Below are 27,065 nucleotides of genomic sequence, written 5' to 3' on the forward strand. Positions count from 1 at the left end.
CCCATCCACGGATCCGATGGTTGAAGGTATAGAAAACGCGGCGTTTGAGTCAACGAGTAATAAGTATCATTGGTGCCCCTTGGTGTAATAATAAATGTATATGAGATAATGGCGTTAATTTCCGGATGCCGCGTTGGTATGCCCTCAGCTTGTCATCAATCCTATTGACGCGATGATCAAGAGTCTGCCTCTGGCTAACGTAAAAATCAGGGTCGGTCGTTCTACAGCGTTTCATTCGTCAGCGAAGTAATATAAGTTTAGATGCTTCATACATGCATACCTATGTATGTGACGCATCTTACGTTATGTAATATTTCAACTCCCATACGATGCATTTTGAACAAAGAGGTTTTACAATGCTCTTTAAGTAGCAATCTCACCGAAAATTAACGAATAAAACCTCCGGGCTGAAGACAAGCAAGCCCAATACGTCCTCCGGACTCACTGCCGAACTATAGTGTAAACTGGTTTGGTCAAAGAATACAACCAATATTGAACGTGGTACATGTATCTCCATGCAGATTTTTTCTTATTGCTTTTCAATAATTGAAAAATATCCGTGTGAACTGAACTTGTTTTATTGTATTTAGTAGGAACAAGATAAGGAAAATAATTAACTGGTCTTGTATCAAGATTATGAAAATAATATCTAAGTACAGACCAATATACCATCACTGGATCTGCTTCTTTTAATTCTAGCATTGAGATCAAAAGGATTGTCTGAAACTCAATTGCAGGCGATTAGTTTTTCAACAGTGATTTATTATAAGCATTCACATTGTTGTGTTTTATTATTCGTTATTCATTTAAAACTTGCTGTTCATTATTATCTTTTTTGCTCGTTACTCGTTACGAAACCACATCCCGGCAGTGACGATATACGCGTTATTTAAGAAGTCATGAATTGATTATGTATAAAAATGAAAGTTCATATCATTTACGACCCAAGCCGCGGACTTTTGATATTTCCCAAAATCAGAGATACTCAGAATCCAATTTTGTTAAATACCAAGCACTGGTCTGTTAGAAACAAAAAAAAAACATATGATGGTCTCCAAAATTTGTCTACGCCCTTTTTGCGATATAAGTTTATCAACTTTGTAGTAAAATCTTCAAATAACTAAGAATATTGTAGGGAAAAGATCAAGGGTCGAGTAAATGCTCCAATGGTATGGAATAGCTTTGCTTTCGAATCCCGATATAAAATCATGCAATAATTCAAATAATGCGCGTTTCGGTCCTAATACATATCACTACATATGTATATTCAGCGATTTAGAGATGAATTGCTATAACAATATAATGTGATTAAATAAGCATAACATTGACGATGATTTTTCAACTAGTATTGATGTTATAACTATTAAAGTTATAGCTGTTGATGTTATAACCATTAAATTACCATGTCTGGTGGTTAATTAATTATTATAAATTGTAAAACAACTCATTAGCACAATTTATCATTGACCTAGTATGGGTTTAGCAATAACCTTAAAAAGGCAGGGAACTTCCCACTTTTTAATTCACTCAAAGTTTCGGTAAGCCTATCTCATTAAAGTGGACAAATGAATTGATTTATCATCAAGTTATATCAGCAAAAATTTTACTCCACAGAGCTAATCGTATGACCATACGATAGAATGGCAATAAAGAGCGTGATGAGCAATGTGCGGCATATTTTGTCACAATGCAACATATACATATTGTATGTATAGTACGCGCTACATATCAGATAAATAAATGCTTGTGTATAAATATAATGTCTCCTCATAGATGTATAGGTATACATATACTGTACACATAATATTGTATGTGAGTAAAGATGATGTACCACAATAATAATTTTTGCATTTATTGTATAATTGTTTATTTGATAATGATAATATTCCTTCCCAAGCAGTCATTAAGTCGAAGCCATATTTTTATTCGGTAAACGTAGGTTAAAGAAATTCATTTTTCCACTGAAAATGCTTTTTGTATACTTTCGCTAGCAAATAATCGTCAAATTTTGGAACGAAGAAGCAATTATATTTGTTGAACCGGACGCGCAAAGTATAACAAACAGTAATTTTTGTAATTGCAATCGTAGTGTGCACAGTTCGATTATTAATAATATGCCGAAAATTGTTTGAAAAATAGTTTACCGAACTAAATTGAGGTCTCGTTTTCGTTACATTAAAACAGCGGCATCTAGCATAAGGCTAACAATATTATGAATCGCGAAACTTATTTGCAAAGATTTCTTTTCTTTCGCTAAAGCGGTCTTATCAACGCACAATGTTTTATTTCATGTATGTAACTTTTCAAAACAAGTTTTTGATTTGCATTCGATAAACTCAGTATTGATTTTTGATCATTCAAATCATTTGCTGGATGTCTCGCCTTCGGCGTTGTTCTTGAATTTACATAGTCAAGATAAAAATCTAGTAGAAAAGGCCTCTTTAGGAAAGAGATGGCTATTACTTGTACAATAATAATTATTCTATATATTATATATAATTATCAATCATTTTCATTTATTATAACTTAGTAATTTTCTTTTTAATTATATCATATATAAAAAACACAGGGCAAACAATATAGTTTCGTTTAATATTTTTTTTCTCCCCTACATCGCAGCTCGCTAGTTTATTCACGTATTTTAATGAAGAGAATAAAATGATTGCTGGAATTATCAGTATGCCCTTTCAAAAATCATAGTTTGCAATTTATATTTATATATATATATATATTTTCTTTTAATTCAATTCGAGTTACGTTTATGATAAAAGAACGAAGAACATACAATATTAAGAAGGCATCGACGCCCTACAGCTGTCCATGAAGTTCACATAGTGGATTTTTAATCTCAGAATCCAATCTTAGGCTCTAAAAGGTAAGATGAGAAAATTTAAAATATTGAAAAAGTAACAATAAAAAATATACAAAGCCACCACTCGGCACGCCATGTTGTAGACCTGTATCAAACAAGGATAACTCATAATTCGAATGATGGATACATATACCCAGAGCTTTACTGCTCTTCATTTTATTATGTGCATGTATATTGTTGGTTGTATGACACAGGCCAAGACTACTTAGAAACGGCTACAAAATTTAAGATGACCTAAAATCTTTCTTTTCAGTTGAACTATATGTATGAGATTAGGGAATTGTGTAGGAGTTGATTTTAATTATTACGAGTTTTTAATAATTTTTTAAAGTGATATTTTTTCTCTTTTTTTTCATAGACGTATTTATAACGTAACTTTAAAATGTATTTCATTAAGCTATTCTATCGTTAAGTGTCCTGCATCAGCATGGTCAAAACCAAAATACAATAATAATTAGTAAGAAACCTGCAACAGTTACGATTATTGGACAGACGAAACCAAAAAGAGACAATCATTATGAAGCATAAAACTTAATTTGTACACGATATTCAGTGCCACGGATGGACGAGAAATATTATTCTAGCATATTTCGTACAAATTTTAATTTTTCGTGTCGTAAGTATTCTCAGTGGAATATGATCAACATTGGAACTTTTTTCTCGTGTCGAAATAACTTAATCAAATATACATCGTTGATCACCTTGTTTTTTCTGCTAGTTTTTTTTTCTAGGGAAACATTTATGATGATTTCCTAATATGTCTATATAGGTCAATATCATCTGTGAAAATAAAATCTCTTTTTACAAGGAATTAATTTATGAATTACCGCTAGTATAAAACACTCTTGATTCTTAATCAGAAATTCCTAGATAGAATCTGAATAAGAGCAAAAATTTTGAATGATTAATTGCAACAATGGAATACATTGCCATGTTAATTCAGGACACCAAACATTACTTATCCTTGACCAGTTTAGTGATATCGTGATGAATCGAAGTATTTAACAACAAAATGAAAATATCCATCAATTTCTCAAAAATCTTCATGCCACTATTTTCAAAGATTGCTTTATAGCTAATGGTTTAAACTTTTAAAGCGAATTTGATTTTTGAAAATTACATCGATTTTCATTCTTAATTTGTCTACAGACGTCTTTACGTGTTAAATAATTAATTATCTGTGTTACTTTAGCACTTTGCCGACTTTCAGCTAAGCGATGTCTGGCAAATTTTTTTTTCCGTTTTATTTTTTCAAATTTTATTTGTTGCGTTGGCGCGTTCTGGCGGCTTCTTAGCACGCTTCACTGCTCCAATTTAGCTGAAAATAAATTAGATTACGTTTTAGTATTTCGAATGAATCTCAAATTCACTTTAGTGTCAAGATGATAACATCACTGCCGTACATGTATTAAGATGCATTTACGTTGAATATAATTCATCATAGTTATACGTGTAAATAACCATACGTAAACCTAGTCTGCAATAAAATAATTCAATTTCTCAATTTCGTAATTAGCCAGTAACGAGATCAACGTCATAATATACAATTTATAGTTGAAATTTATCTGTAATTGATTCCAGCTACAAGGAATTCTGTGTCAAATGAAAACTGTTTGCATACAATGTTCCTGAATGACGTATGTAGATGATAAAGGTGTTAAAATGAGGCTGAACAATTGATTCTATCGTTACTGCATATTTTCTGGCAATGACTCATCTTTCAAATCATCACCAATGATAAAAAGACAGTAATTTCTACCAAATCATACGGAAAAATAACCCAAGGTTCAACAATTAATTAATTGAACGTATTAACATTACAGGATCGCGGAAAAAATATAATATATAATATACAGTGATACACTTGTCTGTCATGAGACTGCAATGGATTCAATGACTATTCAAGTGCACACTAGATAATGTTGTGCATAGATTAGTGTGCTAAATATGTTTGCCACATGAATTTGAACTCTTTGATTAAAATTGTAAAGTAAAAAACAAGATCTTCGCATTAGAAAAAATTACGGCAGGTGCACCGTCGTGTCAAATGTGATTGTGTTTAAAAACTAGTACGTTGAGAAAGATTTCTCATTTCATTCACATTTGCTTATCAGTTTGTAACCAGAGATATCAATAAGGTAACCTATACTTATTCGGTATGCACAGCTGTTCAAAAGTGATGCCCAATTCAACAGGGTCAACAAAATGACTAATTCAGAGTATGTGTACGTACAAGGTTCACTAAGCTATGAGGACTAGATACAACGATTTCTCTTTTAAGGAGTACGTCATTCCGCATCGACAATTGGAAGAACATTCTTCTCAGGTTTCCAGATAAATAATTATAATGCAAAATGAATGTAACGCATAAAAATAAAATAAAACGAAGAACGTAATATTTTAAATAAAAATTTTCATTTAACGTGCAAATACAGACAATAATATATTGTTGTAAGGCGCGACTCACCGCATCTAAATGTTGTTCCAATTGTGTACCGGTTCTTAAGTTCTTTGGTTTCGTTTTTACTTTTTCGCTTTTCTAAAATATGACAAATGAGATGTGATCTGCGGGCTCCTTTCTATCTTTTATTATACTATCGATGCACAGAAAAGCCATGTGACAATGTATCATCATTAACTTATAGTAATTTCTGGATTTGAATAATAAAACATGGGTAGTTGTAAAAAAAATGACTGAATGTCAATTAACAACTTAAAACGCGTAACCAGTGGTTGAATATTATGTTTCATCCAAGAACGAGAAGATGAACGTGTTCCACAACACAAAAACATGAGATCACCAAGTGCTTAAAAGATAGAGAGTAACCCTTTGTAATGAACGTGCAGTACTACTTTATCTATTTTTCGAATTTATGCAGTACATCAAATGTGACATGATGTTAGACACAGCAAAATGATTTCCAAAAAGTTTTCGGGCTGTCCATACAGCGTAACCGCTTTGCTACTATTCTATATATAGGTCACAAAAAACAAATCTGGCCTTTTCATTCATGATCGAATGAAAAATGCCGCATCCTCGACTCGATTAAATAATGTTCCGTTTTCACACGTCACAAAGTGTGAGTGAAGATTGAGATATAGCGATCTTTTATGTCACTTACTTTTTCTTGAGTGTGAAGAAACTACGCCGCTTAGTTTCAGCTTGCGTTGGTGCTGGCAGAGTTTGTGCTCTAGATGTACTGGCGCCGGATGCACCTTGCGCAGCTTGATTCAATACCGATACCCATTCCAACATTTCTGCATCATCCTTAGCCTGGAAAAGGAAGTCTGCTCCACTTTGGGACCTGTGAAAATATTAAAAAAAAATTAACTATGAAATATTGACAAAATCTCGAATGAAAAAATGTCTAATTTTCAATGCTATGTGTTGTAAGATACGATTCTTATTTCTCAGACTCACTTGACTCGGAAGACATGTTTCTTCTTTGTATATTCACTAGCGACCTGTACGCTGGCCCCTCTGAGGTCTAGAGATGGCTCTCCCTTATATGGCTGATCAGCTGCAGCTTTGTAAGATTTCTGGTCTTTGTAAGCTACTAAATTTTGTCCACGAACAACCATGTATAGTTTGTCCCATGATCGATTCGACGCTTTTTTTGTAGTACTTTCCCATTCGTGCTTTCTTATCAATGTTCCCTCAAACTCGTCATCGCCAGGACTTCGTTGTTCTGTAGATGAAAAAAAATACAACAATGTCAAATTATATTCTCGATTGTAGTTACACATTTAAAACTTCTTGCTAAACAAGATTATGTAATAGACACTTTTTACACCCTGGGCAGACGTCGATTTTGGTTGCTGGAGGTCTGGAAAATAAATAAAAATGCGTACTGTGTTATGAATCTCTGTGCTATTTGCCAGTATGCCAATGTTGTCAGTAAATTTGTTCCTGTCAATTTTTTCAACTCGATTGATGTGGAGGTTTATTAGTAAATAATTTAATACTATTTTATGAATTATTTAAATGCTCCTGAAAATGTGTGAAGTATAGGAAATTGATATGTGATTTCAATTCAAAGTTCTTAGTAATATGTAGATAACAGCCATCGTGTGATCTGAAATTGCGGACAAGTGAGATTAAGTTGTCATCATACGCATAGATTCATTTAAATTTTGTCATAATTCATATTGAATAATTTTGGAGTTTTTCAACAGGTCTGAATTCAAAATTAAATTAATCAAATCACAGTGCTAGAGTAAAAATTGACTTTTTTTGTGACAAAAAACTAAATACCATCGTTACATACCAGTATAACTGTGGTCATCATCGCTTACACCACTCCGATCCAGACTGGGTGATTTAGTTGATTTTTTCCAGCGAAAACTCCTGAATGGTGATTTACTACGGCTTCGTTCCTTGCGTCGTAAAGTGCCAGACTCAGAACCACTGCCGCCTTTTGGAGCTTCATTTTTACACACAATTCAATTTATTTTATTTTTACTACTTACTGTTAATTAATTTGCAGTTTGAAGAATGTTGTAATGAATGATCTATGTTCACCAGAGTTCCAGGAACCAGTGTTTTGTTGGATCGTAGATAAAGTTACTATGAAAATACAACATGCAGCATGCTCATTCTATCAAACACCTACAATTTACGTAACCATCTTCAATTATGGTCAATGTTAAATCAGAGTCGAGAGGATGATAGATTCGGACTAAAATGAGCTACTTAAAATCCCCAAAACATGCTGCAAATATTGGGCAATAATATAAAAAACAAACCACTGATTCAATGAATAATTTTTTTGAATACTTGAAACCTGAACTATGCAACATTTTATTTTGGCATAATTTTGACATAAAATTATTTTTTCGACTCATTCACGGATAAAAATTAACCATAAGTTCAATTCGCTGAATAGAAGTTACAAAATATAATGTCTAAGGAAATCTCTACTGGAAATTATTATAAACGCTCTGTTGAAACCAATAATGAAAAACCACAATCTTGTATGAAAAAGCAATATGTTCCAGCATTACTGAAGCCAGCTCCGCACTGGAAAGGCATAGCTGTAGTAAACTCGGAATTCAAAGAAATATCACTAACCGACTACAGAGGAAAATATCTAGTATTCTTCTTCTACCCGTATGATTTTACCTTCATCTGCCCTACCGAAATAATTCAATTCAGCGATCGTATTGACGAATTTAGAAACATAGGTAGTAAAATCAGCATCGTCTAGTCACTTGCTAGTATACGTTAATAAATACATTTTAGTTTAACAATTAATAGAAAAATTCGGTTTGTACATTTTTCCAATAGATTGCGAAGTTGTGGCTGCCTCAACCGATTCTCAATTTGCACATTATGCATGGATAACTACACCAAGAAAACAGGGTGGTTTAGGCGAAATGAGAATACCATTATTGGCTGACAAAAGTTTACAGATTGCCAAAGATTACGGCGTACTAATCGACGAAACTGGAGTTCCCTTGAGAGGATTATTCATCATTGATGATAAACAAAATCTTCGTCAAATCACCGTTAATGACTTACCAGTGACTAGATGCGTTGATGAAACTTTAAGACTAGTTCAAGCATATCAATTTACAGACAAATATGGAGATATGTGTCCTGCTAGTTGGAGACCCAAACAACAGGCTAAAGATCTCGAAACGAATGAATGCAAGGATTTCTTTCGCCTTGTATAAAAATGAATGTATTATATTAAGAAGGCATGTTGTAGAATGAAAAAGTTATTTTCGAAATCAAACTTCTTTCAAACAAAAAAAAGATTTATCCAAATCTGTATTCTTGCACACTTACTTGTCGGAGTCGATGGATATGATGACAGATACTTTGGCGAAGTTGGGGTGATCGGCGGTGTTCCCACTTCCGGTGTTGACATTCGTGCAGGTTTCTGAACATGCACTACACCACACCAATTAAATCATGCTTTGGTAAAATTTTTAATACTACCATAAGGATTTGCGGATATGTACGTGATAAACGCAACATATATGCATAAACAAAAGATTCATGGACTTACGAAGAAACGATTTCATCAAATATTCCATGTAATAATTCTATGATCAAAATAACGAAAAGAATAATGACAAAGAGAAGAGATTGCATCATGAAACACACAAGGCAAATAGGAAAACAAGTCTTGAACGGGAAAAAAGAAAAGTTGTACCAGTAAGATGAATAAAGGTAAAAGCTTCACCAAGCATGATCAATAGATTCAAGAAGAAAAATATATACTGTTGTAAGCTGCACTTACCTAATCGTTAAAAAAAAGCCTGTAGTGAAATAATACAGTAAATGCAGTAGCTAATGTCATTGTCACCATACATAAGTATATTACGAGCCAAAATACCATGAAAATTTTCCAATAGATGAGCAAGGGAAAAGATTGCAATTTGCTACGTACCTAAAAGATGTTATAGATAACAATTAAACCATGGGTATTAACACTTGTGTAGCATCATAAAATAATATAGCAGCTTTCAAAGCGGCTAGAAGATCGTTAGGAATTAAATTACAGATACACCTAGAATGTGCCGTTTCCAAGGCATGTTCACCAAAATACGCTTATCAAAATGAAATATGATGAAATGAAACAGCTCAATCTTTGGTAATGGTCCTCCACCTGCTAAGAAACATGTTAACAAAAGCAAATGAGTGTGACTGAAAATTGGTGCGATATTGCTGCAGTTGTGCTGAAAGACTTGAGATTTTGTTGAGATGTGTTCCAATATACAGGGTTAATAAATGTATCAATTGTGTTTAGTTGTGCCAAATATGATAGGTGTTATCGTACGTTTCCATCGCCAATAATGAAACACAGTTTATGATCCTGAGATATCTGATTTACACATTTGAGTTACTCTGATTTGTAATAATTCACAAAACATTCACCAAACAATACAAATGCATAATTTGGATATCCCTCAGTTTTATCGTGTGATGTTATCTCACCTTGCCATTGCATGATCAGTGTATCAATTTCATCTTTTACTATCATCATATAACTGCCGATCAATGAGTGAGTTGTGAAACTGTAGCAATCGACAAGAGGAGCTAACAATCTTTTCGAATTTTCAAATAGATGACTATTTATCAGTTTATAAACCCAACACTCACCTTCTTTGGGCTTTTCTTGGGTTTGTGGCGATCTAGTCGAAGCCTTGCGAAGTGCCACTGCGGTTCGTGCATTCCGTGCAGCATTGGGGTGTGTTAGGAAAATATTTTGGATTGAAAGAAATTACCGGAAGGGTTGAGAGAGGTTCGGTAATGAAAGGCAAAAATAAACGTGCTGTTAGCAATTTCATGCCCAAACTTAATTATCAAAACTAATTCTCAGAGATCGTATATCTTTCTAAGAGATACGCGACGTCTTGAAACATAACAAATGTTTCTGAATAAAATTTAAACTACAATAGGAAATCAAAGCTCTGAGTTCCGTATTAAAAAAAAAAGAAGACTTTAGTATTAATCACAAGATTATGACGAATACTATTAATTCCTCTTTAAATCTGAACATTAAATGCATTCGTTATCAAAATCAACATTAGACTGATAAATTCCACAATAACGATCTATTTTAAGTTTAAAAGATATCGCTGTGCAATTAGCATTATACTTTTGTTACAGACCGTTAGAAATTGCTTTGATCGGTAGTGTTTTAATTAAGTATGAAAGAAAAATTTTCAACTCACCATGACTGTCCTCTTCACCAGCTGCATGTTCACCGGTTTGGATTCCTTCACCATCAACCCTGCAACACAAAAAACATATTGTAATAATGGGTACAAACTCATGTATTTCGTTGTTCAAAGTCCTGTTCAACTAAATTTACCTGTCACTGGGTGGCTCATCTGGGCTCGTAACCGGTGTCGCCTTGGCTAACTTGGCAGCTTCTGCTGCTGCAGCTTCTTCTTGTTTACGCCTTTCTTCTTCCTCTCGTTCTTGTTCTCGTCGTTTAAGTTCTTTCAGCTCAAACTACATTACAAGAAGACACTGTCAATATTTTGAGAATACTAGAACCCATAAAATAAAACTAAAAAAAGTATATAGTCAAAGATTCTATATAATATACCACTATGAACATGATACGACTGCATAGAAATTATAGGTCAATGATTTACATGAACATAATCAAGCAAGACTACTAATTACAGAAATGTTGTGAAGTAGCATGCATATTACTTACTTCAGAACTATTTTTTGCCACAGTTAAATTGTCCGCAGATAGGGATGGACCTTGAGATGGATATGTTTCAGACGTGCTCAAGATAGGTAATGGATTAGGACTGTCTGTATTCAAGTTAGAAGTCTTTTGGAACTTGTCTTTTGGACCTAAACTTGATCGGCTACGTTTCCGCTTACTGTAACTTTCATCAGCTATTTCTTGCATGGACTGAGGTAATGATTTAGATGATCTCAAAGATGAAGGAAAATCGTAATCTAATCTAACTTGCATTAAATGATTAAACTTTTGATTACTGTGCTCTTCCTCATAAGTACAGCGCTCGGCTAAGAGAAACGCGTCATTAGGATCAACCCGTTTTTTCTGTGGAGAAGTGTTTATCAAGTCTTCTGTTAACGCGTCAATTTGTAGGTGTAATTTTCTAATATTGGAAATTGAACTTTCGAGATCCAGACTTTGCCTATCACCAGTCAATGATTCTTCATCACTCCCAATTGGACTCGGAATTTCCAGACATTTTTCTCTAATGGGTTTTTCGGAAAAATGATTTGTTTGTTGAGGTGTCATCAATTCCGCGGATCTTGATTTGAGCACGATATTTACATATTCGTGATTTGATGTGTTTGGTAAGAGATTTTGGGTTAATATAGGATGATTTTCCTCAGTAATGGAACTAGACTTTTTATCCTTTTTAAATAATGGAGGTGGACTATGGGTCGAAATATCATCGGCGTTTTCGTCGTCCGATTGAGACTCTGATATACGCACACTAGAAGAAGGGAGGAGTTCCACATAATCTAACTCAGATAACAAATGCTGCTTTCCTTTGAAAGTATTTTGGTATATAGGATCATGATTGACGCATTTTACAAATTGATTGTTCTCTACAAGAGGCTGTTCTGTTCTATGATTGCTTAGTGTATCTAGTCTTCCTGAAGTTTTTTTTTCAAAACTAGTAGAAATATCATCCTCAAATACCGGAATATCATCTAGGTCTACACAAGGTGATACGGGTTGACTACCAGTTGATCCTTGAGAACCTTTAGAACTCGAGTTCCATTCACTATCCCATAGGAAAGACTTAGATCGTACATATTTTTTTTTATTGGGATATGATGAAGTTCCTGGATAAATGATTGTAGTTCCCGTAGACGTTTTTTCACGTCTGTATCTTCTAGCTGGTTTGTAAAATTTATCAGAGTCTAAAATTATTTCTCGCACAATCTGACTTTGGGAACGAATGTGTTTTTTCGGTTTCGTTAATAGGAATTGAGATGAGGGCGGATATTCTGGAATGAAGATTAATTCGTGTTTGAATTCCAACACCGGTACATCCAGGCCAAACTCTCTACCAAGAAGCTGCTCAGACTACGAGAGACACAAGCACAAACGACATGGTGAACACGCGTGCAACATACATAGAAATGAGACACAGTAATGAAGTCATACACTACAAAATCCATATCATGTAACATTAGAGCATGCAGTGCCATTACTGTAATGAAATTGTTTCCACCACCATAATAATAGACACAAAACCTTTAGTTTTACAGTGTTAAAGCAGAAATCAACCACAATGAAAGTATTAACTTGAAACTAAAAGATTTATCAGTAGTTTTGAATTAATGTGTTCAAAGATCAAGTGAAAGCATGAAAAAAAAATACATTTGATATCTACTGTTTTTTTGGATATACATTTACTATAGTTGACTTACCGTTGTGAGTCGCTGTAGGGCACTAAATCTTTCTTCTTGTGCAGCTGCTGATTTTTCAAATGCCTCGTGTTTCTTGATCAAATTTTCAACATCATCAATCGTATGCTGTAAAAAATTGAGATTGCATTTATATTATATTATAACATGAGTTGTTATGAAAGCTTTGAAAAAATTTGAAAAATCTTTCCAATATTCATGCGAACAGAATTCTGGCCCCAGCAACTTTGATCAGAAAATTACTGTAGTACGTTATTTTCAATTTCAGAATTTAGAATAACACTACCAACTTCACTCAAGGCAATTGGCTATTAGAACAATTTATCAATGTAGCCGATCCTGCTGTAGCCTCAGACTCTAATTTCTATGGCTTCATCAACCTTTTACGTGAATATCCATTGTAGGAGGATTTAATTATAACGTCCTTTTGAAAATGAGTATGTGGGATGCCCATGATATTTTTCGCTCCCAGATTTTTTAAACGATTGAAATGAAAATATGTAAATAATGCTTACTCCGAGCTCCTGACTCATGAGATATGGTTCCTGTGCAATCAGCCAGGCTTCTGCGACGGCAGCATCACGTGCAAACTGGTACACTTCAAGAACTGGAAGAATATGAAAGCGTAATTTCATATACTTCACTGGCTACTATACATACATATGTATATTCGAGATCAGTCGAAAGAATATGCATGCTAACTCAAATAAGATTCAATAACATCTAAGCCTTTGAGAATATTTATCCATCTATTTGTTAAACATAACTTACTTAGTTGTAGATTTTCCCATCTTTCCTCCCAACGATGTAACAGAGCATTTCTGTGATTCGTTAATGCTAGCAGTTTTTCTTTAATTTGTACACTGGCGTAATGATTTCTTGCCAATAGATCTTTTCCAAGATCAAGGCAAGCTGTGAGGTTGTCTTCTCGTGTATCGATTTCAGCTTTCAAACTTTGATGATTATTCATTAGTAATTCTACACCAGATACATCGCGAGGTTTCTCTGGTGTATTCATTTGTCTAACTACATCGTCCATCCAGATCATTAAAGTTCTGACCATGTTGAAGAACTTGAACAAGTCACCTGTATCTTCCAATTTCGCTTTGCGGCCGTCGCACAAAGACTGCAAGTTATTCCAAGCTGCGACTACTTCAGCCTCTCGGTTTGTAATTTCTCTAGCCTTGTCACCAGCGTAGCTAGCCTGAAGCTTAGAGGATTCATCTTGAATTTGTGCTACCTGTGATTGTAAGGTGGACAAATCTTGAATAAAGTTGCCGTGTTTTCGTTGGAGCGCTGAAACAGAGCCAGCATCACGTCCCAATTCGTCGGACATAGCATTTTGTTTTTCCAAAATCCTTCCTAGTACATCTTTGCAGTCGTGGAAGAATTTGTGGAGCTCTCGGCTAGCTGCCAACATTTGAGTTCGCGTTTCAATTAATTCCAATAAATCTTGCCAAACTTCATTCAGGCCATCTTTCCATTCGGCAATTGTAGCTGCATCTGAATGTCCAGTTGCGATCAGAGAATCTGCAATTCCATTTACAGCAGCTACCCTTTCTGAACCTATTGTCTCTGTATCACGTGCAAATTCCTTGAATCTTTCCCAGAGTAGAGTGACATGATCGTAATCTTGGCCTAACTCATGACTACCAGCAACTAATTCTCGCTCAGCTATCCATTGCTCCAAATCATCAACTTCACGATTAAGCATAAACAACTGAAGTGCTTCATCTAGTTTAGCACGACGTTCCCCAGCCAGATCTTTGAGTCCAGCATATAATTTGTCAACCTGAGACTGTTTGACAGCAATCTGATCACTCAACGCATGCTGGTCGTTTATTAATTGCCTAGCTGTTTCACCCAGTTGACGAATTGCATCAGCATAATCTTCAACAGCATGTTCCAAAGATTCATGTTTCTTCATTAGGTTTTGTGCAGAAATCTCATCTTTTCCACGATCCTCTACCATCATATACAACTCTTGTTCGCTCATCCATGATTCAGCTTCAGTTGCATCGAAGAAATATTGCTGTGCCTTTTCGTTTTGTAACAAATGCCTGTTCCTTTCATCAACGGCATCTTTCAATTCACGCCATTTGTCAGAAAGGTCAGAGATACGCTGGATGAATTCCGCGCTATCTTCATGCCCTTCGTCTATCAGTTTCTGACCATTGTTACATACAGAATTAATTCTTGGCTCGTGGTTTTCGATTTCAGTACGAAGAGATTGATTCTTTTTCTTTAACATATGAACGTTGAAGAGGGAATTACCATACTCCGAACTGGTGGCTTGTGGCATTTTCTCAGCAATCCACAATTTTTCGTCCTCGACATCACGTCTGAATTGGTATGCCTCCTTCTTCTTTTCCAAATGCCGTTGACGATCGTTGAGTGGAGCCTTAAGTTGAGCAAATCTCTGCGCAACCTTCTCTTTTTTAAATTTGATTTCTTCCATTTTCTCATCTGGAACAGTTCTCTGTAGGTGTTCAGCTTGTTTGTCCAGCTCCGTAACCTGGCGAGCCTTCACAGCCATTTGCGTTTCAATCATCTGTTGTTTCTGCATCAGAATATTAACAGATGCCAAATCACAACCAGTATCAGTACTTTCAATTTGCTTTTCTAATTCATTCATCCATGAATCGATGTCGTCACACGTCTGGTGTATAAGGACTTCACGGTTAGCGTCAAACAATCTTTCCCCTTTATCCTTTGTTGTCGTTTCTAGCTCCTCAAATTGGTCACATAATTCCGTGACTTTAGGTTTGATGATTTCTGCTAATTCAGGCTTCAACTGAATCAGCTCATCAGCAGCTTGTTGCAGATGCTGCAGACGATCTTTGTTACTCGCGATTTCTGCCTCAAACGCTTGATGCCTGGTCCATTTACTGTGAACAGTTTTTGCACTGCGATATGTTTCATCCTGTGCCGTGATGTGTTTTTCCTGTACCCACTCAACAAGCTCCTCACGATCTTGCAGGAACATTTGCAATTGAAGTTGATCCTTTAATCTGTCCATTACTTGATTAGCTCTTTCACGATTAGCATTTCTGCGTTCGTTTATTGCATCTGCCTTCTTTTTAACTTTGTCGGCTGCAAAGTGGCCTTCTTCTACTAATCTGCCAGCGAATTGAGTAACTGAATTGATTTTATCATCATTAGCTTCCATTGTAGTCATGAAGGCTTCGTGGCGTTTTATCATGTTTTCTGCCTGTTCGAAGTTTGTAGGAGTTTCATCTTTGGTAAGAATGTGCTCTTGCTGAGACAACAAAACTTCAGCTTGGCGAGCATCACGGTCAAACACTTGTAGATTCAACGAGTTCGACAACAAGTTTTGACGATTTGCCCACATCTGGTGAAGTTCTTCCCAACCCATTTTCAGTGCATTCAACCTTTCTCTCAAGAACATATACTGCGTATCACCATCCCCAGCCTCGCTTGTGAGCCTCTCTCCATATTCCATCATCTTTTGATAATCGTCAGTGTAATTGTCAATTTCTTCCTTGATATTCTGATGCTGGGTTAACAATTTCTCAGCATCTGCCAAGCTTGTAGGCGTATCTTCACTAGCAACGTCAGTTTGAGTCTTTGTCAACCAAGTCTGGAAGTGATCAAGATCACGTAAGAATCTATGTAAATCGCCAGCTTCTTCGAGTTTAGCATCACGCTCTTTGAGCATCTGAGTAAGTTGTTCCCAAATCGTGTGTATCTGGGTAATTCTTTCACGGATAACAGCTGCCTCTTCGGGATGTTCTTGTTCAATTGATTGAGCTTCTTTTTCAAGCGCATCTAACTTTGCTTGGATAGCTGCCAAGTCCCGTTCCATACCGCTAAGACGTCTCTGCAATGTCATGACACCAGTCAAGTCCATTTCCAAGCTATCTGTTTGTTGTAGAATGCGTTTCTTGTCTTCAATCCAAGATACAGTCTCACGACACTCAATATGGAAGGTTTGTACTCCATGAGCGGAATTAAGAGCGTCTCGTTTCCCTTCGGCCTTCTCTCTCAGCTCAGCCCATTTCTGATTGAGTTCATTCTGACGAGCAACAATCTGTTCAGAATTAGGATGTTCCACATGTAACAGTTGTCTAGCCAACTGATTGACAACAGCGACTCTGGAAGCATTAGCATTCATTTCTTTGTCGAAGCCGTCATAACGATGTTTCATAATTTCTACATCTTCGATATCTTTAGCAGGAACCATGGTTTCCAGCATTCTATTCTTTTCGCCGATCCATTGCTCGACTCCGTCTGATTCACTGAACAATTTATACAACGACAGAGCATCTAATAGTCGCTGTTTACGTAACTTGGCCAATTCCAGAAGTTCTTTGTATCTGGAATCGATCGAAGCAAGTCTCTCCAATACTTCTGGAGATTTAGAATCATGTTCGCCAAGTTGTGAAGCTTGTTGATGGAGCTGCTCAATAGTCGTTGCATAATTCTTAAGTTCGTCTGTGACGTCTTTATGTTTTTTCAACAATGATTGAACGTTTGCTTCGTCTCGACCAACATCCTCTGATGAAACTAGTCTGAGAGTGTCCAACATCCAAATATCAATATCGTCAGCATCAGCAAATAATTGATGGTAATCAACGGCTTCTTCTAGCCGTTTACGTCTGAATGCTGCCAGATCTAATAAATGATTCCACATTCCTAATATTTCTTGTAATCTCTCTTTGATACGATCAGAACCAAAGTGATGTTGACGAATCAACTCATCACCAACTGCAGCGACTGACATCAACTGTGGCTCGTGAGATTGAATCTCATTTTCCAAAGCTTTGTGTTTCGATAGAAGTAAATTGATGGTAGTTAAGTCGTGACCAATATCACCCGTAGAAACAATCTGTTCTTTTTCCTTTATCCAGTTCTCTTCATCGGCCATGTCCCAATAGAATTGCCACAGATTACGAGATTCTTCCAATCTAGCACGGCGTTCGACAGCTAGACGAACCAATTCTGCGTAAGCATCTTCAAGTTGCTGGACACGTTCAATGATAATTGTTGGATCGCAAGGACGGTAACCCTCACCTTGCTCTAAGAATCTTTGACTTTGTTGAACAACAGCCTTGACTCTTTCACCCAGAACATTGATATCTGCTTCGACAAGTGAATGCTTCTGCAGAAGATCTTCAACTCCCATTAGATGTTTACCATAATCATCCGTCAACAATCGCATCTTGATTTCTTCCATACTGTCTAAGATATATAACATTTCTTGGAAGTTTTGTTGTAATTGAAGAGAAAGCTCCAACCGTAGTCTTCGAGCTTTCAATAACTCCAGGAGGTAGTTCCATAGCCTGAGAACATTGTCCTTTCGTGCATTAATTCTATCTATGTCATGGTAGTTTTCGGCTTCTAGTTCTTGAGATACTGCCATAACTGCCTGCACACGTTCCTCGTAAGCAAAGATGTCGGTTTCTATGGCCTCGTGTTTTTTAGCTGCAGCTTCCACGGCTGCTAGATCGAAACCAAAGTTATCTTGAGATACTAATCTTTGATTTTCAGATAGCCATGTTTCCCTCATGCTTGCTTTACGGTTGAATCTTGCAGCCAATTGCTCTAATTTCTCTTGACGTATTAATTCTTCTCTGAGAGCTAATTCACGCTCGTGTTCGGCTTTCTCTAATCTCTCCCAGGCCTTGTTGATATCAGAAATCATTTTTCCTTCTTTGGGTGTGTAGGGCTTCTGGTTATTTGCCCGCATTTTTGATTGCAGTGTAAACAATAAAACTTCCAAATTACCTTTTTCTACAAACTTGGGTGGTTTTTCTACTGTACGATAATTGGAAAATTGCGAAAGTTGAGACTGAACGCCAACAAGTGAATTAGCGAAATGACGATCACCCAAAGCTTCAATAGTGGCTTCAATCCACCTGAGAAGATCACTGGTCAAACTCTCGTATTCGTGAATCATTCTGTCGTTCTCCATAGCAATTCCTACTACTTTACCAATTCTTTTACCTTGTACAGTTTCTTGCTTCATTTTTGAGAAGTAATGGTAGTAAGTTACAACATAAGTGATGATAGATTTTTCATCCGGATGATCAACAAAAATGTCTTCGGCATCCAACAATTTTGTGAGACCTAGTTTATCTTCAGCAACATTGAACGAGTTGTTCAAATTGTATATTGCGTTTGATTTCGACAGCTTGTCAAACTGAATCAAATCTGGACGATGCTTATGTATTATAGCATTAAACGCTAGACCATCTCGCCAAGATGTTGTGAAATTCCTGACATTCACATTATGGTACCCAGCAGTCTTCATTTGACACCACAGGAGAAGTGCATCTTTAGCTGATTTAGTTTCTTGATTGTCAGTTTCTTCAATGGTAATATCTTGAATTTGGAAGCGTAAGATGATTGTCCAAATCAATCCCAAGCTCAATCTTGGATTGCCATCCACAATATCATGTGAACCCATGTTTTCAAGATGGACTCTTTGCTCTCTCAGAAATTGCAACGCTTTGTCAACGTTTTCTAGACAATGGATACGCATTTTCCCCTTAGTTGGTCGTGGTAAACGTTCGCCGGACAATATCTCTAGCAGTTTTATAAGCATCTTGCCATCGCGAAGATCTACATAAAGATCTCCAATCCGACAAGAACAGCGAACCAGGTGAGAATTTACCCATTTTTGAAATGTTTTTTTCTGCACTGACTCACGTTCACCTAATGAAAAAGAAAAAAAATCCAATTATTAGAGAAGAGCTATTTGAAAGCATCATTCAAGAAAAAATCATTAGATTTAGTAATTAAAGCAATTGTTACATAAGATTACCTCGGAGGTCAAAAACGACTTTATCATAGTATTCCTCAAGAGGTTCATTGAAAGAAATCCTCCGAGAAGTATCCATTACACTAATTGATAAGGATTAAACTGGTCAGAATCCGCTTTACACTATGAGTGAACTAATACGAATATCAAAAACCAAATTGGAAAATAGATTGTTCCAAAATAACTTATAACAATATTTTCCTTAGAAATCACTCTGACAGATTAGAAAAAGCCAAGCCCATCACCAGTGACTTCAAAAAAGCAAACGTTTATAATTCCTTAGATTGGATCGAGATATTCTACAAAATATCGGATAAGTATGAAATATTGTGATACATTGATTTGTAGATTGTTAAATACGTAAGGGACAGATCGTTTAAACATATAGTTTCGAAATACCCAAGAACATGTATTAAAAAATTTGTAGAAAACTGCATTCATTGATATGAAGACACGAAGCTTATATACTATAGTCAACGCCCAGTGTGATAAGAAGTAAATGCCATTTGATAACGTATATGTCAGACTTGACCAAACTTTGCAGGACAATTCTACAATACCGTCTTACTCTCTCTCAAAAATCTAAGGCAGATATTGTCTAGTCTTCATGAAAAGCAATCAATGAGACAATCATTCAATTTTTGCGTTTGTAATACACAATAAATATTTCTTGCAACATATCTAATGTAAATGAATTAGTCACACGGAATTTGATTAATTTTTATTAACTATATAGAACAGAAATTTAAAACTTTTTTTGTATGCATTATAAAGTGGTCAATGAATAACAGCTTTTTGATAATTTGCAGTAATCTACAGATACATGTTTGCACTACCGTCACAAAGTGGCAACTGAATTGTTAAAACAATATTTAAAATTATACGAGAACTGGGAAACGTCAATATCTTTATCACAGGATACTGTGGCTCAACTTAACCACTTCCTAGAAAATAATGCCACACATTGAATATCATAATATAAAGTGGCACAAGATCTTAGTAAAAATCAAAAGAAATTTTACAGTATCACTATTGTGTGATAAGGTTTTTCCTAACATAAAAAAACTAACAGATTGATAAATTAAATTAATTATTTCAAATTGGCTATAAGTAGAGACAAGTAATTTAAGAACTCACCTGCTAATGCCTTAATACGAGATCGTTCAAAGAGCCTCGAACTAGAGTTTCCTCCATCGTATTCATACTCGTCGACAATCTCCTGTTGAAGCGTCGGGTCCCAACCCCCGCGCACCACCGAGATGTCGGTCGTCATATTGGCAGCCGGACCAACAGCTCACTACTTCCTTACCCTTGTGAAGGGCACTCCTATAAAAATTTGAACATGAAACATTTTTTTTTGTCGATGATTATCAAAGATATGTAATATCAGTGTTGGTTGTATCATTTACAGTTCTAGAAAGCATCGTGAATAACTATGAACTCGAGTATGAACTATCAAATTAGCACGTATTTTTATAGCTAATGAGAAGAAAAAAAATGCTCTGATATTAGGGGACAAAGTTGTGTAGTCTAAAAATAACTAAAGGAGATACAAATAATCCAATTAAGACACACGACATTAAGCTAAGTCATAGCAGAACAATAAAATAGAAAGAATAAATTTAGTCAAGGAATATCATTTGAAAATCAATATCTCAATTAATAATACCTGGAACATCAATAACAATAACATAATAAACAGATTCGAAATTTAAACATTCATTCAGATCTTTCGATCAAGAATGTATACATTAATTAAACGGTAATGAATGAAAAGACAGTTATTCTCAATTGACAAATGATTAACCGTAGTTATGAAGTTTTGCGGAATTATCGTGAGATGAAACGGGTGAAATAAACATGATCCAACTAAACATAACCTAGCTTAACCTTATTCAAACCGTCCAGGTAGGAAGTACAGGGGAGACTAGAGTGAGAATCGACCGCGCCCTCTTATCTGACTAGAATCACGTAATTGTTGACTGCAAGGTTGTCATTGCGCTCGTATTACTTGATGACAACAAATTCAGGTTTGTGAAAAACTACATGGATTACATTGTTTATTTGTCGATAGAGAATACTTTCGTCGTATAGTTGTATTTCTTATATTTCGTTCTACCGGACACCGGGTATTAGAGAGTGATGTCTTTCGTATGGTCAGTACGTTATCTAAATTTATCGGTCTTCTTTTAGGACTAGCCATGAAGATTACTTTATTACTTTGGTAAGTTTATAATAAACGAGAACTTTCGGAAATGAAGGGAAAAAATGAAGAGCTCCATAGATTTGGCAATAACGTGTCACAGAAAAAAAAGGAATCAACTTCAAGATGAAATATTACGTCATCAATGCGGTGAATTCATGCAGTTATAAATACGAATGACCATTTGGTGAATTTGATTTTTCTTTCGAGAGAAGATCGATAAAAGAGATTATAAAATATTTTGTATAATTAACATTGTTTAAATTTGAAGAAATATTATTTTAACGCAATGGTGTCTACTTAATATTTGAAAACGGAGAGCGTTTATTTCCCTGATATTATTCACATGGAATTCGGTTACTACATTCCTATCGAATGATTAAATTTGTTAAGAAACTATATTATAAATAGTTGTATTCAGGAACTACCAAGAATTGTACTATCCTGCTGCTAAGCTGGTAATCAGACGATCCACATTTCATAACTTTAAATAATATAAGCAAGTTACCACCCATAAAATAAGTGAGGACTTTTTATTTTTTATCAGAATTACGTCTCTCGATGCTTTTCATAATATACGAGGAACGAACGAGGGGAAAAAGATACGAAAGAAAACCATCGAGGCCTGATAATTTATCTCTGAAGTTGCTGTGAAGTACACAGACGACTTATTTGTATTACTATATCAAGAACGAAGAGATAAATGCACACAGTTTTTTTTTTTTCAAAATTGAAACTGTGATTTCTAATAAGTAAAGAAAATACATGAGGTTAATCCAGCTCAAATGGTGGGCGAACGAAGGTTTAAAGTTTCATGTGTCCCATATGCTGTAACGATGACGCGACATTGTAGCGTGATGTCACTCTGGTAAAATAAATTGCTTGCGTAATTTCATGATCCTGAAATCAAAAACTTTAAAAAAAAATGAAGAACTTCGTGATAAAATTTAGAATAAACTTAAATAATCGATTAGTAGAGCTAATTAATCGAACCATTTATAAAAAATGTAACTGGCGGCTAATTATTTCGTACTCTCATGCAATACCAAGGACCATACATATAAGTATAACACGATGTATGCCAGTAATTAAAAACCTAATATTATACTCATTGGATAAAAATCCGTGAGAAGATTTTCACGGTAATACCAATCCTAAAAAATAATGAATGACATTCTTATGTGTCTGGTCCACACTTGTCTCAAATTAAGTTCAATCAAGTGACGTCATTTTGATGCACGATTACGAAGGAAAGAAGTGGGCGTTCACGGGTCATAAAATGACAAAGTGAATGACTCGAAGCCTGAAATACAATTTCACTTAAAATTTCCATACCGTATTACACGGTAGAAAAATCCGCGAGGCTGCGACCTGGCTTCGAAGGATAATTCCGCCGTCTCACATTGAACGAAATTTTTCACACGCACATACGAGATGAATTGATGAATCAAAGCTAGCGGAGTGAATCTTCACGATCTTTGATTAAATAACTAACCGAATTAATTGTATCATTGACCTGTCGTTTCGCGAAGTGAGCATTAGACGCTATACGGAAAACATAACACACATATATACAACTATATACAACCATGCACACAAGATGGCTATTGATTTTCTACTCGAGTCTTCATGACGCCAGGTCTCACCGATTGTCTATAGACATAACGTGAGCCCGAAACGCTTGAACACCTGTAATCTCGGTTTGATGAAAAAATCTACGAACAATTGCGTTACCCTATAGATTACACCAACAGTGCTCATATCATTCCGAATTAGATAGCAAATTTTACGCGAATATTGATGACGTGATTTTCAGAAACTCAATCAACCGTTCGATAAAGTTGAAGCAGTACGATTCGTTATTATCAAGAGATTTGATATCATCTTTTCTCTATACCATCGCAGCTCATTGCGTGGATTTTCTATAATCAAATTACATCCGTACATGTTGAACACGTCGACTGCTAGTGGCAAAATGAAAAGAGAGTGGTATACAGGTATACATATAATTACGCAATACCCAATTACGTCAACAGAATCTTTTAATCCATGATTAAACAACGCTAATGTACGACCATTATCAACATAATCGTTTTTCTCTAGGGTATAAAGTAATCGTGGTACGTGTAAGGATCGTTGTCAGTCGATTAAGGCGAGCATAGAAATCGTTCTCATTTTTCTGATAAAAGTTGTAAGTTTTGGCAACAAAATCATCGGCTTACGCATGTAATGATATACGGCTATACGGATCGAAGGATTATACCTCCTAGATGAATAGAATAACCGAATATTGAACTCAGAAAATTGTACAACCACGTAATAAATAGGTAGCTAAAAGAAGAGCATATAGTTGTAAACCTAAATTATGAAGCTCGCTGCAGGTTCGTCGCTCAACTATAACGTCACATCCGCATTTACGTTAATTTACCATTCGCTACCACCGACTCACCTACTATTTATATGAACTCTCGATTGTTTATCAGTAATACAGTATACTCCTATAACGGTTTTCCGCATTTTGTAAGTTTAATCACGAACTGAGAATAATAATTATTAAGATACCGCCTTCTCTAACGATCTGGAAATGCTTGGAAATTTACTACTTCGTCTAAATGAAAAATACGCTTTGCCTCCTTCTATTCGTAAACTCAAATTACTTTTTCCTAACAGGAGGACAATACAAGGATTAGAAGCGAGTGAGAAGACGATGGTTTTTTGCAAAATGAATAAGTGAAACTTATCTTGGCTTTGAGGAAAAAATAAAATTCCATAGGGACACATTTGAAAAAATGTTATTGACCCAATTTTGGGATGTAATGTGAAAAAGACGGAAGGGTGTGTTGAGGGTATGGTATTATCATTATGGTCTCGACTGAAATTAGGTCACCGAGGGTTCGCCTACAATTTATAGGTACCTATCTATGTGCAAGGTCTAAGAATAACTTTTCCATGCGTTTTCAATTTGTTTTTATTCTAACGTCTGTTAGAGTTAGTCATAATTTATTCTAACGGAACGTCTGACGGCTTCTACAAGTTAAGGTTACGATAATCTACTGTTGTACGATGGGAACAAAACGCGAGATACATACACAACTTTGAACAGGTATAGGTCTGTACCTTGTTCGCACAACCGTTATACGGTTAGGAGGTACAGACAGCTTCTACTTTGATAGATTGAATAAACTGAATTGAAAGGCGAAACTTTACTCTTTGCGTTGTGAAAGTTCCTATAGAAGCCATTCAATCTGTGGTTGACGATTCTAAAAATGAAGTCTCGATTTCCGGGCTCAAAAATTCTCCCGCACTTCTTTATAAGTTTTTATTTTTCTATTCAATTTCGAATAGAATTCGAAAGACGGTCTGAGAAGATATCGTGTGCTATACGGTATCGGATTTTTCGATGTATCTTGTAAAGTCATTAGCCGAAGCTCCGAGCAGCACGTTTGATAAGGTAAAAAGTATATTAAGGTATTTCGTCGATTTAATCACCTATGACGTATCATCTAATTTGACGATCCGATAGAGAAGTGACTGAGAAAATTTTTTTAGTTTTTTTCTATTGCTAGTTACGTAATATTACAACGACGACGAAGGGACCCTTGGTCTCCATGCGAATGAAAATACGATAGAAGGAATAGGGTTCGGTTTACGGATATCCACAGAGATGTGATATCTGTGAGAATGATTGATAAGATTTCGCTTATCGTAGTAATGTTCCCTAGTCATTTTCCTGATTCCAAATTTCCTCTCAAATATTTTCACTCTTATAGGATTATACTCATTGATACGGCTGCCTAAAAATATAAATAATATTTCGCATTTTTCTTAAGCACATCATTTGATTTTATGAGTTTTCAAATATTTACAGGCAATGTTTATGAAAGAAACGTTTTCATACTAGTTTCCCATTTAGCGTGAAGCGTATTTTATATTGTGCCAAAATTAGAACATTCCTCCAGTAAAGACGAAAAAGCACAGCAGTATACGCCTACCGAGTAATTGTAGGGATGGAAAACGAAATGAATGATTTCGTGATACGCACCGAGCGTTGAGGAACTGCGGAACGACGACGACAACGGTTATAACATTATCAACATAATAATATTACGGAGAAGACACTCTGATTACCGAATCCGTACGTGATGGAATTAATCGGTTTTATTCGGATAGAACGGATGAACAGAAACTCCGTGTACTGTTAATCTATTCATTTATTCAGTAAGCGCTGAGCTGAGCAACCTCCGCCCGCACTTGCCGGTACTGCAGGCTTGACGTAACAGTAAACATTAATGAGGAGGATTTAACAACAATTGAATAATGATGGGAGAACCAGGTAATTAGCGATGAAATTGAAAACACAGGGAATATTGTTGTCCCCCGTTCTATAAATTGAATTAAAATTAGGTCATCGCTGGCTTTATCCTACGGCGGATTATGATACACCACCACCCTATTATAATACGATCATGACAGGTGAAGATTTCGAAACGCGATCGAACTATGCGTGTCTATTTCGTATTTCGAAGGACGATGGCGACTCGTCAATTGTTGAAAGTGTAACTAGCGATATCTAATTATTACATTTTACCTCGAGGTAATGAGTTTTTTCGACGTTTGCCTCAAAATACAAATGAATAATGGAACAGAGGAAGCTTCAATTTTTTGTTCGCACAGTAGTGGACGCCGTAAGTTTAAACGGATTGACATACATTCGGCAAACTATTTGAACCTGAATAATCGAACGTAGATGAGCTTGCCCTAGATTAAACGATGTCTCATTGAATGTGGTATCTGATGATGAGATGCAGACACGACAAATTACCGTACACTTGTTACAATCAGTAATTTACGAGATTGAGAGTAACTCGACCACCATTTTTATGCGAGAAAATCCGCCCGTTGATCCAAAGATCTTCGAACTTATTCGAAATACTCGACGTTCCAAAAGATTTATACGGACAGGTGACTTACCCTGTCAAAAAAATACTCCCAAACAATGTTTCACTTCCAAACTTGCATAAAAACTGCACAAAATACACGAAAAACCACTTAAAAGATTCACTCGGTACGTCTCCTCACTCACACGACCGGCGCGCAACCAACTGTGGCCATACGGCGTCCACTCGTCGCGGCAGAAAACTAGTCCCTTTTACTCACGACTACTTGGAGCTCGATTATTATAATGGAAATTTCGGTTTTCACAAGTATCGATCAACTCAAATAATGTGATATCTGCTCGGCATTATTTCTCACCAATGTAGTATTCACCCGCTAATTGACAATTTAATTTTATTTGTAAAATCTAATGTACATACAA

At 35.7% G+C, this 27,065-nt stretch overlaps 2 protein-coding genes and 1 long non-coding RNA gene across 9 annotated transcripts; 2 read left to right on the forward strand and 1 right to left on the reverse strand.

Moving 5' to 3' along the window:
- Positions 1–1,836: 1,836 nt before the first annotated feature.
- LOC105690802 (spectrin beta chain) lies at positions 1,837–27,012 on the reverse strand. Of its 7 annotated transcripts, XM_012408893.3 has the most exons (14): positions 26,720–27,000; positions 20,683–20,871; positions 13,533–19,439; positions 13,277–13,368; positions 12,765–12,869; positions 11,053–12,417; positions 10,699–10,841; positions 10,559–10,617; positions 9,984–10,040; positions 8,664–8,768; positions 7,141–7,296; positions 6,294–6,561; positions 5,995–6,177; positions 1,837–4,190 (listed from the first exon to the last, which is right to left on the reverse strand). In XM_012408893.3, exons 2-14 carry the CDS (start codon positions 20,816–20,818, stop codon positions 4,187–4,189), a joined length of 8,580 nt encoding a protein of 2,859 aa, XP_012264316.2. In that variant the 5' UTR covers positions 20,819–20,871; positions 26,720–27,000; the 3' UTR covers positions 1,837–4,186. The 7 variants fall into 7 exon arrangements, with proteins under 7 accessions (XP_012264316.2, XP_012264320.2, XP_048516280.1 ...); XM_012408897.3 differs by lacking the exon at positions 8,664–8,768 and having other exon boundaries at positions 26,720–27,003; XM_048660323.1 differs by lacking the exon at positions 9,984–10,040 and having other exon boundaries at positions 26,720–27,002.
- LOC105690803 (peroxiredoxin 1-like) lies at positions 7,662–8,676 on the forward strand. Its single transcript, XM_012408901.2, has 2 exons — positions 7,662–8,056; positions 8,160–8,676. Exons 1-2 carry the CDS (start codon positions 7,774–7,776, stop codon positions 8,546–8,548), a joined length of 672 nt encoding a protein of 223 aa, XP_012264324.1. The 5' UTR covers positions 7,662–7,773; the 3' UTR covers positions 8,549–8,676.
- On the forward strand, positions 21,972–22,646 carry LOC125502268. Its single transcript, XR_007280154.1, has 2 exons — positions 21,972–22,206; positions 22,296–22,646. It is a non-coding gene; the product is annotated as an uncharacterized LOC125502268 (long non-coding RNA).
- Positions 27,013–27,065: the final 53 nt, after the last annotated feature.

This window comes from Athalia rosae, chromosome 1 (assembly GCF_917208135.1).
Source record: "Athalia rosae chromosome 1, iyAthRosa1.1, whole genome shotgun sequence".
NCBI classification, from domain to species: domain Eukaryota; kingdom Metazoa; phylum Arthropoda; class Insecta; order Hymenoptera; family Athaliidae; genus Athalia; species Athalia rosae.

Bases quoted from the DNA above. Each gene is read 5' to 3' on its own strand.
- LOC105690803 (XM_012408901.2), top strand. From the start codon at position 7,774: ATGTCTAAGGAAATCTCTACTGGAAATTATTATAAACGCTCTGTTGAA. The intron at 8,057-8,159 runs GTAGTAAAATCA...TTTTTCCAATAG, and splicing joins TGACGAATTTAGAAACATAG to ATTGCGAAGTTGTGGCTGCC.
- LOC105690802 (XM_012408893.3), bottom strand. From the start codon at position 20,818: ATGACGACCGACATCTCGGTGGTGCGCGGGGGTTGGGACCCGACGCTT. The intron at 12,418-12,764 runs GTAAGTCAACTA...TGTCTCTCGTAG, and splicing joins CCCTACAGCGACTCACAACG to TCTGAGCAGCTTCTTGGTAG. The intron at 8,769-9,983 runs GTGAGTGTTGGG...GGTGTGGTGTAG, and splicing joins CCAAGAAAAGCCCAAAGAAG to TGCATGTTCAGAAACCTGCA.